Here is a 13,244-nt window from a genome sequence, read left to right on the forward strand (position 1 = left end):
GTCCTGTGTGCGCGTGTGTGTGTAGCGTCGTGTCGTGAGCCCTTGGGTCCTTCGTCAGTCAGCCAGGAAGGACCAAGGCAGACACACTGAATTATTCAAACGTCTATGATGTGCGTCTTTTGTGAATATGTGTGTGGACAGAGTTATAAAATAGTAAAACCTCCTCCATCTCCTCGCATCTCATCACGCACGCACAGACACACACACACACACACACACACGCACACTACTACACTACTGTGTCTGTGCGTGAATATGTTTGTGTTCAGTCCAAATGCTTTATAAAGGAAATGATACATGACTACCTGATAATTTCCCCATTTGTCCTTTTCCTCTCCATTTCCTCACAGAGCGTCTTCATTTATCACGTCTGTTTTGACCTCCGCCTCCCTCTTGATTTCGCTTCCACTCCCAGCCTTCGTCTCCATGTACTTGCACTTGTCCTTTTATTTTCTTTCCCCTCTCTTCACCTCCTTGCAGGCTACGCTGCGGAGGCCAGCGGATCTATCTGGAGACATCTGTGCAGGCAACACCCTCATCTGCTATTCTCATTATTCCCCTTCTGCTCCCTGGCGCCATTTGCGCTCCCATCCATCCATTCCATCATCATCTCGCTCCCAACTCCCCCCCTCGTGTGCACTTCTTTCCCACCTTCTGCCGCTTTCATTCACTCACTTGTTCCCAGGAAACTTTCTAACCCGGGCTTTCCGAGTCACTCTGTCCACTCTGTCAGTTCAGTGGACTGCTTGAGCTTTTGCTTGCGTTGCTCTTGCTTTCCTGCAAGTCATAGTGTTTTCCATATGTCTCATCTGGCTCACATTAAAAGCACTGAATGACATTATCAAATACATTACCGATCACACAAATCATTACTGCATGTGACAGTTGCACCTCCCCTACGGGCTCTCACCCAGATGTTAACATTCGTTCAACTATGTATATGCTTGTATTGCGCGCCTTTATTCTCATGCCTGCAATAAACAATTGCAATTGGGATAAGTGCTTCTTAGCAAGGGCGGAAACCGCTATTGTTCATTATATGTTGACCTTCTTTTAATGTTTCTCGCTCATAAAACCCAAATGGCAACAATTCAGCGAGATTAACGTGCCGTCGTTTATTCGAGCGGCGTAAACTTTCCGATTGAGTTAAGGTAATGGAAAAGCTGAGAGGTGGAAAAGAAGGAGGGAAGGATAATGCAAATGAAGATGTGAAGAGTGTGCATGCATGGGCAAGAGGGAGGCCCTTGATGGATGGAGAGATTTAGAGAGAACTCGAGAAGGGGCGAATAAATGAAAATGTCTGGCATGTGCTCACTTTATTAAGGACTTTGATTTTGTTGCACGTGTACTAGCCTGTAGTTGATCTCCAAGGCATGCAGTAAAACACTCATTTTCTCATCTGTCATTCATGTAAAGGCACATTCTCCCAGTAAATGTGTCCATCTGAGCCTGTTGTAATGGGATCCAGACCTGAGGAAAAAAAATCCTGTTGACCACTGCTGTTTAATCATTTATGCATTATAGCCGCTTATGCCATTTCGAATGCAGCTGCTTTGCCATGAATGTACGTCAGCGAAGAAGAGCCATCGGGCAGCGGCTGATAAAATCATTTCATCAAGAGATAAATTGTCAGCGGGTTTTCGCTCTCTAGTTAGCTTTGTCCAAAAATGTTGCTTCATCTTTTATGACTTCATCAATAACACTGCAGCGTTACAACCAGTGGGAACAGTAAAATCGAACAAATGAAAGAAGTAATGACCCTGAGGTGAACAGTTATATGACAATGGCCAAGTAAAACTGTTTTTAAAAAAAATACATTTTGGAAAGTTTCAAAACCATAAGGACCGTCAAAAAGCCACTATTTAATAGTAATACGCATATTGGGCCAGCAGTTACCAACGGTACTTTGTAAAGAAACACTGAACTTGATCTAAACGTGTCAATTAAAACCTGGCATTGTTATACCATTTTAGTTTTAGTTGTGATGTCTTTGCACCTTTCAAGATCTCTTCATTCTCCATTCTGCGTAGTATTACAAAACATCCTTTTGACACCCATTTTCAGTTTGTGTCTTCAGGCTTCAAAACCCTTTTGTTACGTTGAGTGGTGCAAATGGGGAAAATGGTCACTCCCGACAATCGCAAATGTTAAAATCTGTTGAATTTTGATTGCAAATCCTTAAATGTGTTTTCAACACTGAATTCGGCAGAGCCTCGGCATGTGCAATATGTGTAACGCGCCCCAAAATGCTAAGTGAAATGAAATAATACTAGGTAATAGCATGACATGTCTGTAATGCAAATAACGAGAGCCGAACAAGTGCACTGCGGTAGACCTTTGTGTTGTTTATTATGCAGCTCCCCTGCCACTGCACGCTCACAGTATGGCAAGTGAGGAGGGACACTCTGGGACGCAGCATTATCTTTCAAAAATGTCCCTGACTCACCAGGGCCCCTCCAACATGGTTGCAGGATGCAATGTGCGTGTGTGTGTGTGTGTGTGTGTGTGTGTGTATACAAGACAATACAAGGGAGGGATATTATCACCATGTAAATCCCTCCCCTCAAAAGATTGAACTCGGGCAAAACGTGAGTAACACATGCACGTCCCATCTGTGTCGCTGTCATCATTCAGCTGTGAAACAGCTTTCCATGGTTACGCGGAATCAAGCAGGATTATGGGTGCTGGTACCAACCACAACACATCATCATCAAACTAAGTTCTTTCCATTTAGACGCTGAGTCACCTGAATGCTTCATCTATGAAAAATTCAATCTGCAAAGCCTCATTACTCTCCCTCAATATGATGTTTTTCTCTTTCACCCCAAAAGAAGCAATGTCTTTATCGATTCCCTGGCCATTTCAAACCTTTTTGAGTCTTCCACTCACAAAAGAATCAAGAATGCTTTCACTGCTTCTCAAGAGTTTCGAGAACATTTTGTACGGATGTTTCCGCGAGCGAACGGCTTTGCGTGAGTGTTCCTGAAAGGTTTACAGCCGAGCGGGAGACATGGTGTTAGACCGCAGGACAAAATGTGTGGACCGCTAGCACGGGAGGAACGTCTGTGATGGTAAAAACAGTCACAACCGCTGGACCAGTGCAGGAATGCTTTTCCCATTAAACCACAGTGGCAGTGATTTTAAGACCTCTGATACCATCTGCTTGTGTTCTTCATAGCATCCCTTGACTGAAATGCAACTCGAATGCTTCAACACGTTAGAGGAGCAGCAGCTTCGAAGAGTGTTCTCTCAGGCTGACAATAATCAGAACTTTTTACTTTTTTGAAAGTAAGTAACAGTAAGCAGATGTGATGAGAAAAGCAGATTGTGCAGTGTGGTCGCATGCAATGATGTAAGGTATCATTAGGAGATTGGAGACGTGTGGTTGATCATTAAAAAACCCTAAATTAAGCCAAATGAATGATGGTGGCTGTAATTTCAGACAGACAGGTGGGACTTTTTGGATTGTGGTCAACTTGTTGCTGAATATTCCATCTCATATTTCTTTCAGCCATTAGCACATATGCCCATGTCAAAGCCTCTGTCACCCAATATTTCCCACACTATTTGTAGTTGACTTTCTTCCGACCTGTACTCTTGGGGGATTATGAGAGGGTGGGTGGGCTGAGCTCTGACCTTACCTTATGATTCTTGCCATGTCTGTAAACCATCCAGTCCTCGCCATTGGTGCTGACCTCTAGCTTGAACGTAGTCACATAGTACGACTTTTGCGTCTCCTTGGAAATGGCACCCTGCATGGCGATGCCTGTGATCACCTTCAAAGTGTAGAGGTCCACCTGTTAGCAGATATTGTAGAAAAAAAAATCTTCATCAGGATAAAATTGGGCTATTAAATTATTGAGACCCCAAAGGATGACACTCTGCTGGGAGGAGAATTCACTCAGATGAGAACATGGGATTTTCCACATTAAACTTGGTTTGACATTACAGCTTCTGGCCCTGCATACACACAGCACATATATGCAAATGTTGAGCAAAATTGTGTGGTGAGCATCACTGGACGATAACCTAACCTATTATAATAAATAGGCATATATTAGAAATCTGTAAGAGGTTGCTCACAAACAAACAACCCAATGAAAACATGACTTCCATGGCAGATAAAACCTGCCCTCATGGAAAGTAAGGTGAAGTGAACATAAAAAAGTCTTGCATCTTAATTTGCGCTAATCTATATTTAATCAAATTGAAATTCAAGTCCTAGACCCTGAATACTTAATCTGTCAACGGGTCCTCGCAATTAATGTCGTAAAGTGTGAAGACGGCTCGAAGACACACATAAACATGCAAATACAGACATCAACGATTCAGCGTCCATCTCTCACCTTCGCCATTCTCTTTTATGCTCCTCATCTCACGTTGTGCCTTCGCTTTTTCTCTCCTTTGGCAGATCGATAGTGATGACCAGGGGCTCATTTTAATTTCCTGCCATACAATAGCTATAATCACCTCTCCAGCCTGATTGTGGATGCTCTGCTGCATGCGCTGCCTGCTGTTAAAATATGTGGCATTTTACCTGAACTGCAATTTCGACCTTGCGTCTACTCTTTATGAATTAGGGACGTCTCTGAGTATAGGCGAGCCCGGCTCAAGAAGTAAAGCCTCACAATGACTTTCATTAACCTTGTTAAACTATTTTATTATGAGCTACAAAGGAGGATTTATTTCATTTACTGCATTATCAAGAGGTTAGCTAATAACGTGAAAGGTGTGGGCCACAACATTATACATGCATAACATCTGTGCGGTAAGAATACGTCATGCTGCACAAAGCAAGCTGAAAATACCACCATTTAGAATTCTGATTGTTTTATATTTATGGCCTAGAAACATTTTTCAAAGAAATATTGACTGTAACTAGGACAAGACAACGTAAGAGCAAAATGTGTAAACGTACAAATCTTACACCTTACGATGCATCTAAATTCCAATTGTGTGGCAAACCAATGGCTGGCATTCAGAATAGGATGATGACAATGTGACTACAAACAACAAAAACACTAGAGATGTTGGAAGCATAAGCTCAGTCAGAATGTGTGATGTGTATCTTATGTATGTGAGTGCTGAGCGGCCCACCAGGGTACAATACGCCTCACCATGGGAGGTAAAATGCTGCATTTGTTACCTGTCAGGAAGACAGGTGTTTTAGACTACTCCCACCACACACACACACACATACACATACACACACACACACACGCACGCACATACTTGCTCACTTAGGGTCAGACAGAGATCCACCAAGACACCTAATCGATAGTCCTGAGCTGAGGAGAAGAACAGATAAGAGGGGGTGAGAAGAGGTGAGGAGTGAGTGAGATGCAGAAAAAGAAAGAGAAGGTGGTGAAGACCCAATACGAGCTAGAGCAGAGAGGTAGAGACGGATGCTAAGTGAAGCTTCCCTGGAAAGAATACTCATCAATCACACAAGTGTTGGAATAACGCAGCCACCAGCACTCACATCATCAATCTGCACCAAGCCTCACACTGGACCACAATGCAGGCGCAATAATAATAGAAGAGAGCAGAATAGTACCAAGCCCCTTTCACACTGCCTGTTAAAGCCAGGATTTTTTATTTTTCACATTTTCTATGGTCGCTGTTCAGTGCGGATAGCACTGACACTGAAATAAGGGCTGAAGTCGAACCACAAATTTGCAGGCTTCGGAGGTAGTATCAGAGGCGGGATCGATAGGGAATGGCGGGAATCTGGCACTGAACATGGACATGTCTGGCTTTGTTGGGCGCTGTGTGAAAGACACGGGCGGGTAAACGCTGCCTCAACTGATACGTCTTCGATGTGGCAATTTTGCGGAAACTGTGTGAAAGAGGCTTGCGTGGGTTGGCACGGCAAAGCGAGCTTGAGCTGCATGTACACGCACACGGACGTACACGCGTGGAAACACACACAGAAAACCACACGGACACACACACACACACACGGACGGACAGACACAGACACAGAATTGGACACACGCACACACACATACATACACACACACACCAAAATTGAAACGCACACAGACACACGCACGGCCATACACATTGACACACATGCACACAAACACGGACACACACTCATACGTGAACTGGAAACATTGACACACACATACACACACCCACAGACACACATACAAATGGACAAACTCATGTATACTCACTAATGGACACACACAAACACACGAAACACTCATACACACTTACACATACACACACACACGCATGCACACACACAAGGTGCAAGATTCAAGTACTGGACAGGCATGATGGCATTTACGACAGCTGCTTGTCAAGACAGGAGCCGTTTCCTCACTCACATACACAGCAACACAGCCACACACAAACGCATACAGCTACACAACGCTGGGTGTTAACACAAGGAAACAGCTGAGGGTCTCAATGGAACGCAGCAGTCTTACAACAACGCGATTGGTCAGCAGCAGACAGACAGAAAGACAACATGAGGGGTCACCTCCATTTCCAGCCGACTGTCACAAACTGTTACAGTCCCAATGAATGAACGAGTGTCACACTCATAATGACATCCAAACGCGAGCTGAACACATGGAAGGAGCAATGATGTCAAGCATGGGACTATTCCTGTATGACTTCTTTTATAGTTTGACAAATATATCAGCAAGAAGACCAGTAAAGTATGATCCATTATCTGTTTGGACAGTAAGACAGGAAGGAAGTGCAGACTGATGGGACCTTGACCTCATGCTACTTCTTGCCTGCAGTCCCTTCCTGTGTTTCATGTGCTAGACGTTGGCCACAGTCGAGTCCTGACATTTGCTACTGCAATTCTATTACTTGCAGTTCACATCTATCGTTGTTCTAATACGACTGTATTAGAAGGTGAAGCTAGTATATATTATATTAAGACAGACAATCTCATGCAATCACAGCAGAGAGCAAAAACATGGCTCCTGAATAAAATTAGGAGTAAAGGAGTCCATCCATTGGAATGAGACTACAGAGAGCCTAAAACATGCATGCATGAACAGGTTTGTTGTGATACTTTAATCAGGGAATATGCTACGTGAATGTTTGTCATTTGCTTATTCCTTTCTTTGTTATTAAAGTGCAACCATGCTCCACTAGTTTGTCAGAAATCAATTAATTACAGATGCGCAGCTGCACAGACATCGCTGTGATTTTCTCTATCAAGTGAGGAAGTCCAAACCTATATTGTCATTTATTTGTCCAAATTGAGATAGGCAGTACCATTTTTGGCCCATGTGTGGATGGAAAACAAACAAAATGTGTTGAAACCATGAACAAAAAAAAAATCTGGACAAACAAATCCACGTTGTTCAGTGGAATGCCTCTCAAATTGTAACATTCAAGTCTGCTGCCATGTGTTTCACCTCAGTGTTGATCATTTTTGTACGTAAGCCGGAGCGGACGTTAGTCTCGCACTAACCTACGTTAGGGCCGTATTTAAGTCATAATTATACTTATATATTAAGTAAAAAAAAAACACTTCTATGCCACGAATACAAATCGATTACAACAGTTAAGAATGGCGTGACAACATACTTTTACAGAGCAGCGCAAACTAGTTCATTATGCAGTGTCCAAGTGTCGTATGTGACTACAGTACTGTTGTAACTCCCTGTTAGTACCCCGGAACGAAATGCGTTCAAGCTTAGAGGTTCACAGGTTATGGGATACAATTACAAAAGCAGCAACTAGAAATTTTCATGGAAACATCTGTTATGTTTTAAGTTTAAAGGATAAACAATAACCTTGTGGCTGTTTACTTGGCCATCAGAGGAGGGGGGTCATTGTAAATGCTTTATAAATGAATGAAGATCTTGTAAATCATGTAATATAAAGGAGACTTGGGCTGCCTTTGGGAGGCTAAGGGAAGGTGACACCAACAAGATAATCTATTGTTTACAGAAGGGGTGTCACGAAGGAGGGTCTCGTTGGCTGCGCCGAATCCATTTCTGTCTGAGCGGTGTATGAACCTCACACTCCCTTTCCTCCCCATGAACCAGACAAGCTCATAACTCAGGCTTGGCAAGTGGCTGGCACAAAGTTGGCACTGTGATGGAGCACAGTAAACAATGCCTTACTGAGGCATCGAGCTGCTAAACCTTGATAACACCACACCACCCACTCTCGCTCTCTCCGTCCTACCGATACAAATATAGCCATTCAGTGTTATTATGTGTGACCTGCCAGCACAAGAACAAATATGCTGCTAAAATAACAATGCAATCTGTTTTCGGTTCAGATTTCTATTTTGATAGGATTCTGCAAATCAGGAATATGGTTGCACTCAGCTAGTTTTGAATGCAAAAATAACTTTTGCCAGACTGTAAGAAGCTCGTGTACTGTACCTGTATGTACTCTCTGTTGCTGTCCTCATTAGGCGTCCATCCATTGTTGTTGTAGTTGAGTCTGGCCTGATGTGGCAGCCAGTTTTCATCATAAAAACTTGATGAAGCTGTGATCTGTTCATCGGTGATCTTTCCAGATTCCATGCCGAAAGCATTACTGCAGTGGAAGGCTGCGAGAAAAGCAAATATTAAGTGCTGGAATTTGTTTTACAAAAGGGTAAAAATCACAGAATTTTCACCAACTTACTCTCACTGACTTCCTTGTGCGTCATGTTGTACCGTGCCGAGAAGCCGTCCTTAGCCACAGCCATGTCGGTGTGGAAGGACAGAGAGAGAATCCCAGTAGACGAATGGATCTCTGGTGGTACCATGGTTCCACAATATCGACCAATCAGTGGGCCCACTGGGGATCAGAAAGAATTCAACACTTTCAATCAATTTTGACAATAACAATGTTGGTACGTTCGCAAAAAAAACAACAACAATCCATTAAATGCAAGTAGTTTTCCAGAAAATTGATTCAATCCCTTTCACCAATTCACTTGGATCACTATATTTACACCTTGACATACTGAGTCACTGACTCAGTAGTGGTTCACTCGCCTGAATTCGGTACTGGGAGTGATTTTAATTGAAGCCTAATTGTCCTTTGGTGTGAATATGAGTGTGAATGTTGGCTCTCTCTCTCTATCTGGCCTGAGATTGATTGACTGGCGACCAATCCGGGGTGTATAGCCTTTTGCCAAAAAGTCAGCATGGATAGGCTCCAGTTCACCATGACCCTGAATAGGACAAGCTACAGAAAAAAAATACATTAAAAAAAACACTTGGTTGACCAAAGCAGACATTATATTAACTCACCTGTTTTATAAATGAAGAGGACAAAATGGAAAGATAAAACATTGGCTTTACACACCCACTAGTAGCTAGCTAGTTAACTGGGCGCATAAAGCTAACACTAGCTAGCTTGTAGGGGCTAACGCTATTGACAGACACAGTTTAGAAAACAAGTTGAAGTCGTTAGATGTTTTCAATGACTTTGTGTCATGAAATACTATATGAAGGCTAATGAACGGCAACAGAGTGCTGAGTACAGCCACACGAAAGTGGAGTGGATATCATGCAGTGCATTCTGGGACTTGTAGTATCAGTAATGCACATCCATACTGGTGGACAGTTCAGACAGACAAACAATACAATTGTACTTCTTCCAACTATTCCAAAGTAGTGAATAAGTCATCACCATGCATGCTATTACTAGTAGCATTAATATAACACCAAGACAAAAAGCATCTCAAAACATATCAGATGCTAACCCTTATATTGACATTTTGGCTAAGTTATAACAGTTCTACCATTCATACCATCTATAAATCTTTCCCTTCATTTATCAACATCCTTTCCTTCTTGGATTGTTCCCCAGAGCCTCTCTAATTCCGTCCTCTGATGAAATACGGTCAGGACCACACCTTTCCCTGTCATCACCTCCCTTCCCATCATTCATCCCCAGCAAGGTAGGCTGTACGTGGTTTTCGACTCACTTTAATCGCGCATGCATTCGTGTGTGAGTGTGTGTGCGAATCCAAGGACCGAAGTGATGCATCTACTGTCGTCTTCTCTGAAACAGCAACTTGTATACGTCAACACAAACCGATGAGCATGATCTCGGGCCCCAAGGGGGCACGTGCGTGCGTGCGTGTGTGTGTAAAGGGTCCCGAGCAAGGATAGCTCATTCATACGTACTGAATGCTCCTCACACGCACACGCACGCGCACACGCACACGCACGCACACACACACACACACACACACACACATGTTGAAGCTTGTGGAGGAGGTAGAAGATGAGAAAACAGCCAGCAATCGATCAGACCTATTGATTTTTTTTCCCTTTTGGAACGGGTAGATATTTGAAATAGGCCTCTTGAGAAAACAATAGTAATAACTCTTCTCCTGATAGCGTTGAGACGGGAACAAAACACTTTAAAAAAAACCCACAAATTATAGTAAGAAGAGTAAAGCCTTAAGGCAATTGGCTGAAAATGTATGACTATCTTTGTAAGGTAAGTAAATCTATATCAACTGTTATAGGACTTATGCAGCTCTAGCAACACCACTTCATCACATTGTCATGATTTTTTTCCTGTCTCTCTTGTCCCCTGGAATCACTAAACCAAAAAGTCCTTCACCTCTTGATCTCATCCTTTGGATTTCCTTCCCTTTAAACATCCTCCAAATGATTTCACTTTCCTTTCCCAGCCTGTGGGTCATTTGACTAAATTGTCTCATCTCTCCTACAACTTGATGTCATGTTTTTTTTCTCACACATAAGTTTTCACCTTAAAAAAAAACAATATATATAGATGTAATAACATCTTTTAGCTGCCCTTTTTAATTTGTGCGAGCTCGCCAACTGACTGTTATTTGAGCTTCTTGTGCTATATTCGCCTTTTACACGCATAAAAGGCCTCATGTTGCATTATATTCTGCACTTCTTGAGGAGAATGCTCTGCAATTATAATGTCCCAACAAGTTCAGTTCCCAACAGAAATATCATAGCAGTTTTTTTTGTTTGTTTGTTTCAAGTTGAATGTTGATTTTTTTTATAATCCCGCTCTCTTGCCTTCCTTGAAATCCTCCCATTTTCTTCTCTCCCAACCTCTTCCTGGACGCAAACCATAGGTCTTCTGGCCTCCACTTATTCATCTTAATATATCCTTCCTTTTGTTCTGCTGCTCAGCCCTTCCACAGAGCCCCCTCTTCCTCTCCTTTCATCTTCCATCTCTTAAACGGTATCCAGTCTTTCTTTGCTGAGGATTTGTCCCTCTCAACTCTATCCAGTAATTCCAGCAGCAAGAACAGAAATATCCTAACCCCCTCACCTCCTATTTTTTTCCCTCTCTCCCTCCGCTCAACAACTCTCACTTCATTTTCCCCATGAAAACGTATGTGGTTTCTTCGAGGTAGGTGCCAACATTTTGCCTCGAAGCTCTGCTTTTATCAACCAACGCATAGCTACTAAAATAGTTGGCATTCCAAGTAAATCAATACAGATGTAGGCAGGGAGAAACACTCATCTCACTTCACCAAGTGGAGTCCACCACAAAATGGCTGGAATATCATCAACACAGAACTGTGCAAACGTCTTAAACCATCCATCCACGTGTTCAATGAACCTGAAAATGCATGTGTATACAATTTGCGAGAAAGTCAGAGAGAGAGAGAGAGAGAGAGAGAGAGAGAGAGAGAGAGAGAGAGAGAGAGAGAGGGAGAGTGAGGGAGAGAGAGAGAGTGAGACAAAGAGAGACAGAGCAAGAGAGGACAGGTAAAACTTGAGATTTGAGCCCCTAACTTCAGAACTGTGAGGCAGACGTGCTAACCGCTACAACACTGTGCTGCCAAAGTCTAAAATACACTATTTTAAAAAATAACAATTAAACAAAACTTTCACAACACAGTAAAACCTGAAATATTGAACAGTGTAATAAATTGAATTCGACAAAAATACTCAATTCATTGTGACAAAAGACCTCTCGAGGAGTAGCACATGGGCCAAGGAAGACTCCTTTACATTTCGGTGAAGATCGGGACGAAGGTGCATCTACAGGACTTCATGCTCACAGTTTGAGTCACTACTTGGCATGAATAGAAACCTTAACCCTCCCAGAAGCAAATACAATCCATCTTTTTGTTGATAGTTTGGTTTTGGCAGAGGTCTGCGCTCTAATGAGTAACACCCATCCATCCATTTTCTGTACTGTTTGCCCTCATCGGGGTCGCGCCAAAGCTGGAGCCGATCCCAGCTGACTTTGGGAGAGAGGCTGGTTATGTGTTTAGGATGTGGGAGGAAGCCGGAGTACCCTAAGAAAACCCACACAAGTACGGGGAGAATGTGCAAAACTCCATACGGGAAGGGTCGAATGGAAATGTGAACCCTGAACCTCAGAACTGTGGGGCAGACGTGCTAACCGCTAGTTCACTGTACTGTAAATCTAGTGACATTTTAATTATATGTGCTCATCATACCACACTATTATTATTATTATTAGTGGCTTTTTACATGGTAGTATGTGCTTCAGAACCATCAAAACAGAGCATTACTGTCAACCGCAACCGAACCTGTCAATCTGACCAGTGCCTCACCTCCAGGGAGCCCGTCCCAAACTTCCAGCCAGTCGTACTTGCAGTCGCCCTCAGCTCCAGGCAAGGGGTCATTCTCCAGGTCAAAGGTGAGGAAAGTGAGGCTCACGTCCATGCTGGGGGGTACAACGATGATGAAGGAGCACTCCAGGTTGTGGGGGTATTTGTCAGGGAACCCTGGAGACTCGATGAGACCTGAGGGACTTGTGAAGTTTCTGGAACAGTCTGAACCTATAGAATGAAAACAACAATGTTTATTAGGACAAAATCATCACTGTTAATATACTGTAGCACTTTTATGTATCTCATTTGGACCCCCTCACAATTGTACGGAATATTATTATACTTCAGACTTCTGATATGATTCTGGTAGGTGGGACCGTTATTGATGAAGTCATACATTCAGAGAGTGACCCGCTTCTTTTTCTCCATATACAGTATTGTTTACTCTGTCATGATTGGTTGGTCATCATGTTTATTGTTCAAAACATACACATGCAGATGCACACAAATGCGCGCACACACACGCGTAATAGTCTCACACATGTTCATAAGCGTTTTAGGGTAATCTGGGCCCTTTAATAAATCCTGTACTGTAATATAGCCTCCATCAGTGCTCAGTCACACACAATTGGCGTGATGTCGTGGCACCATTATTCCGGTGTACTCAACCATGTACAGTCGTACACCCAAAGACACACACACATGCTGAGACTCATTCATACACTGTCTA

At 43.0% G+C, this 13,244-nt stretch overlaps 1 protein-coding gene across 2 annotated transcripts in view; it reads right to left on the reverse strand.

Annotated features, from left to right (window-relative positions):
- Positions 1 to 13,244, reverse strand: part of LOC133487227 (neuropilin-2-like) — an 89,682-nt gene that overhangs the window by 46,800 nt on the left and 29,638 nt on the right. For both annotated transcript variants that reach the window (XM_061793488.1, XM_061793491.1), the window contains exons 4-7: positions 12,515 to 12,742; positions 8,620 to 8,775; positions 8,373 to 8,542; positions 3,642 to 3,797 (exon numbers count right to left, since the gene is read on the reverse strand). In XM_061793488.1, coding sequence (XP_061649472.1) covers positions 3,642 to 3,797; positions 8,373 to 8,542; positions 8,620 to 8,775; positions 12,515 to 12,742 — 710 coding nt within the window. The remainder of the gene's footprint in view (positions 1 to 3,641; positions 3,798 to 8,372; positions 8,543 to 8,619; positions 8,776 to 12,514; positions 12,743 to 13,244) is intronic.

This window comes from Phyllopteryx taeniolatus, chromosome 12 (genome assembly GCF_024500385.1).
Source record: "Phyllopteryx taeniolatus isolate TA_2022b chromosome 12, UOR_Ptae_1.2, whole genome shotgun sequence".
NCBI classification, from domain to species: Eukaryota; Metazoa; Chordata; class Actinopteri; order Syngnathiformes; family Syngnathidae; genus Phyllopteryx; species Phyllopteryx taeniolatus.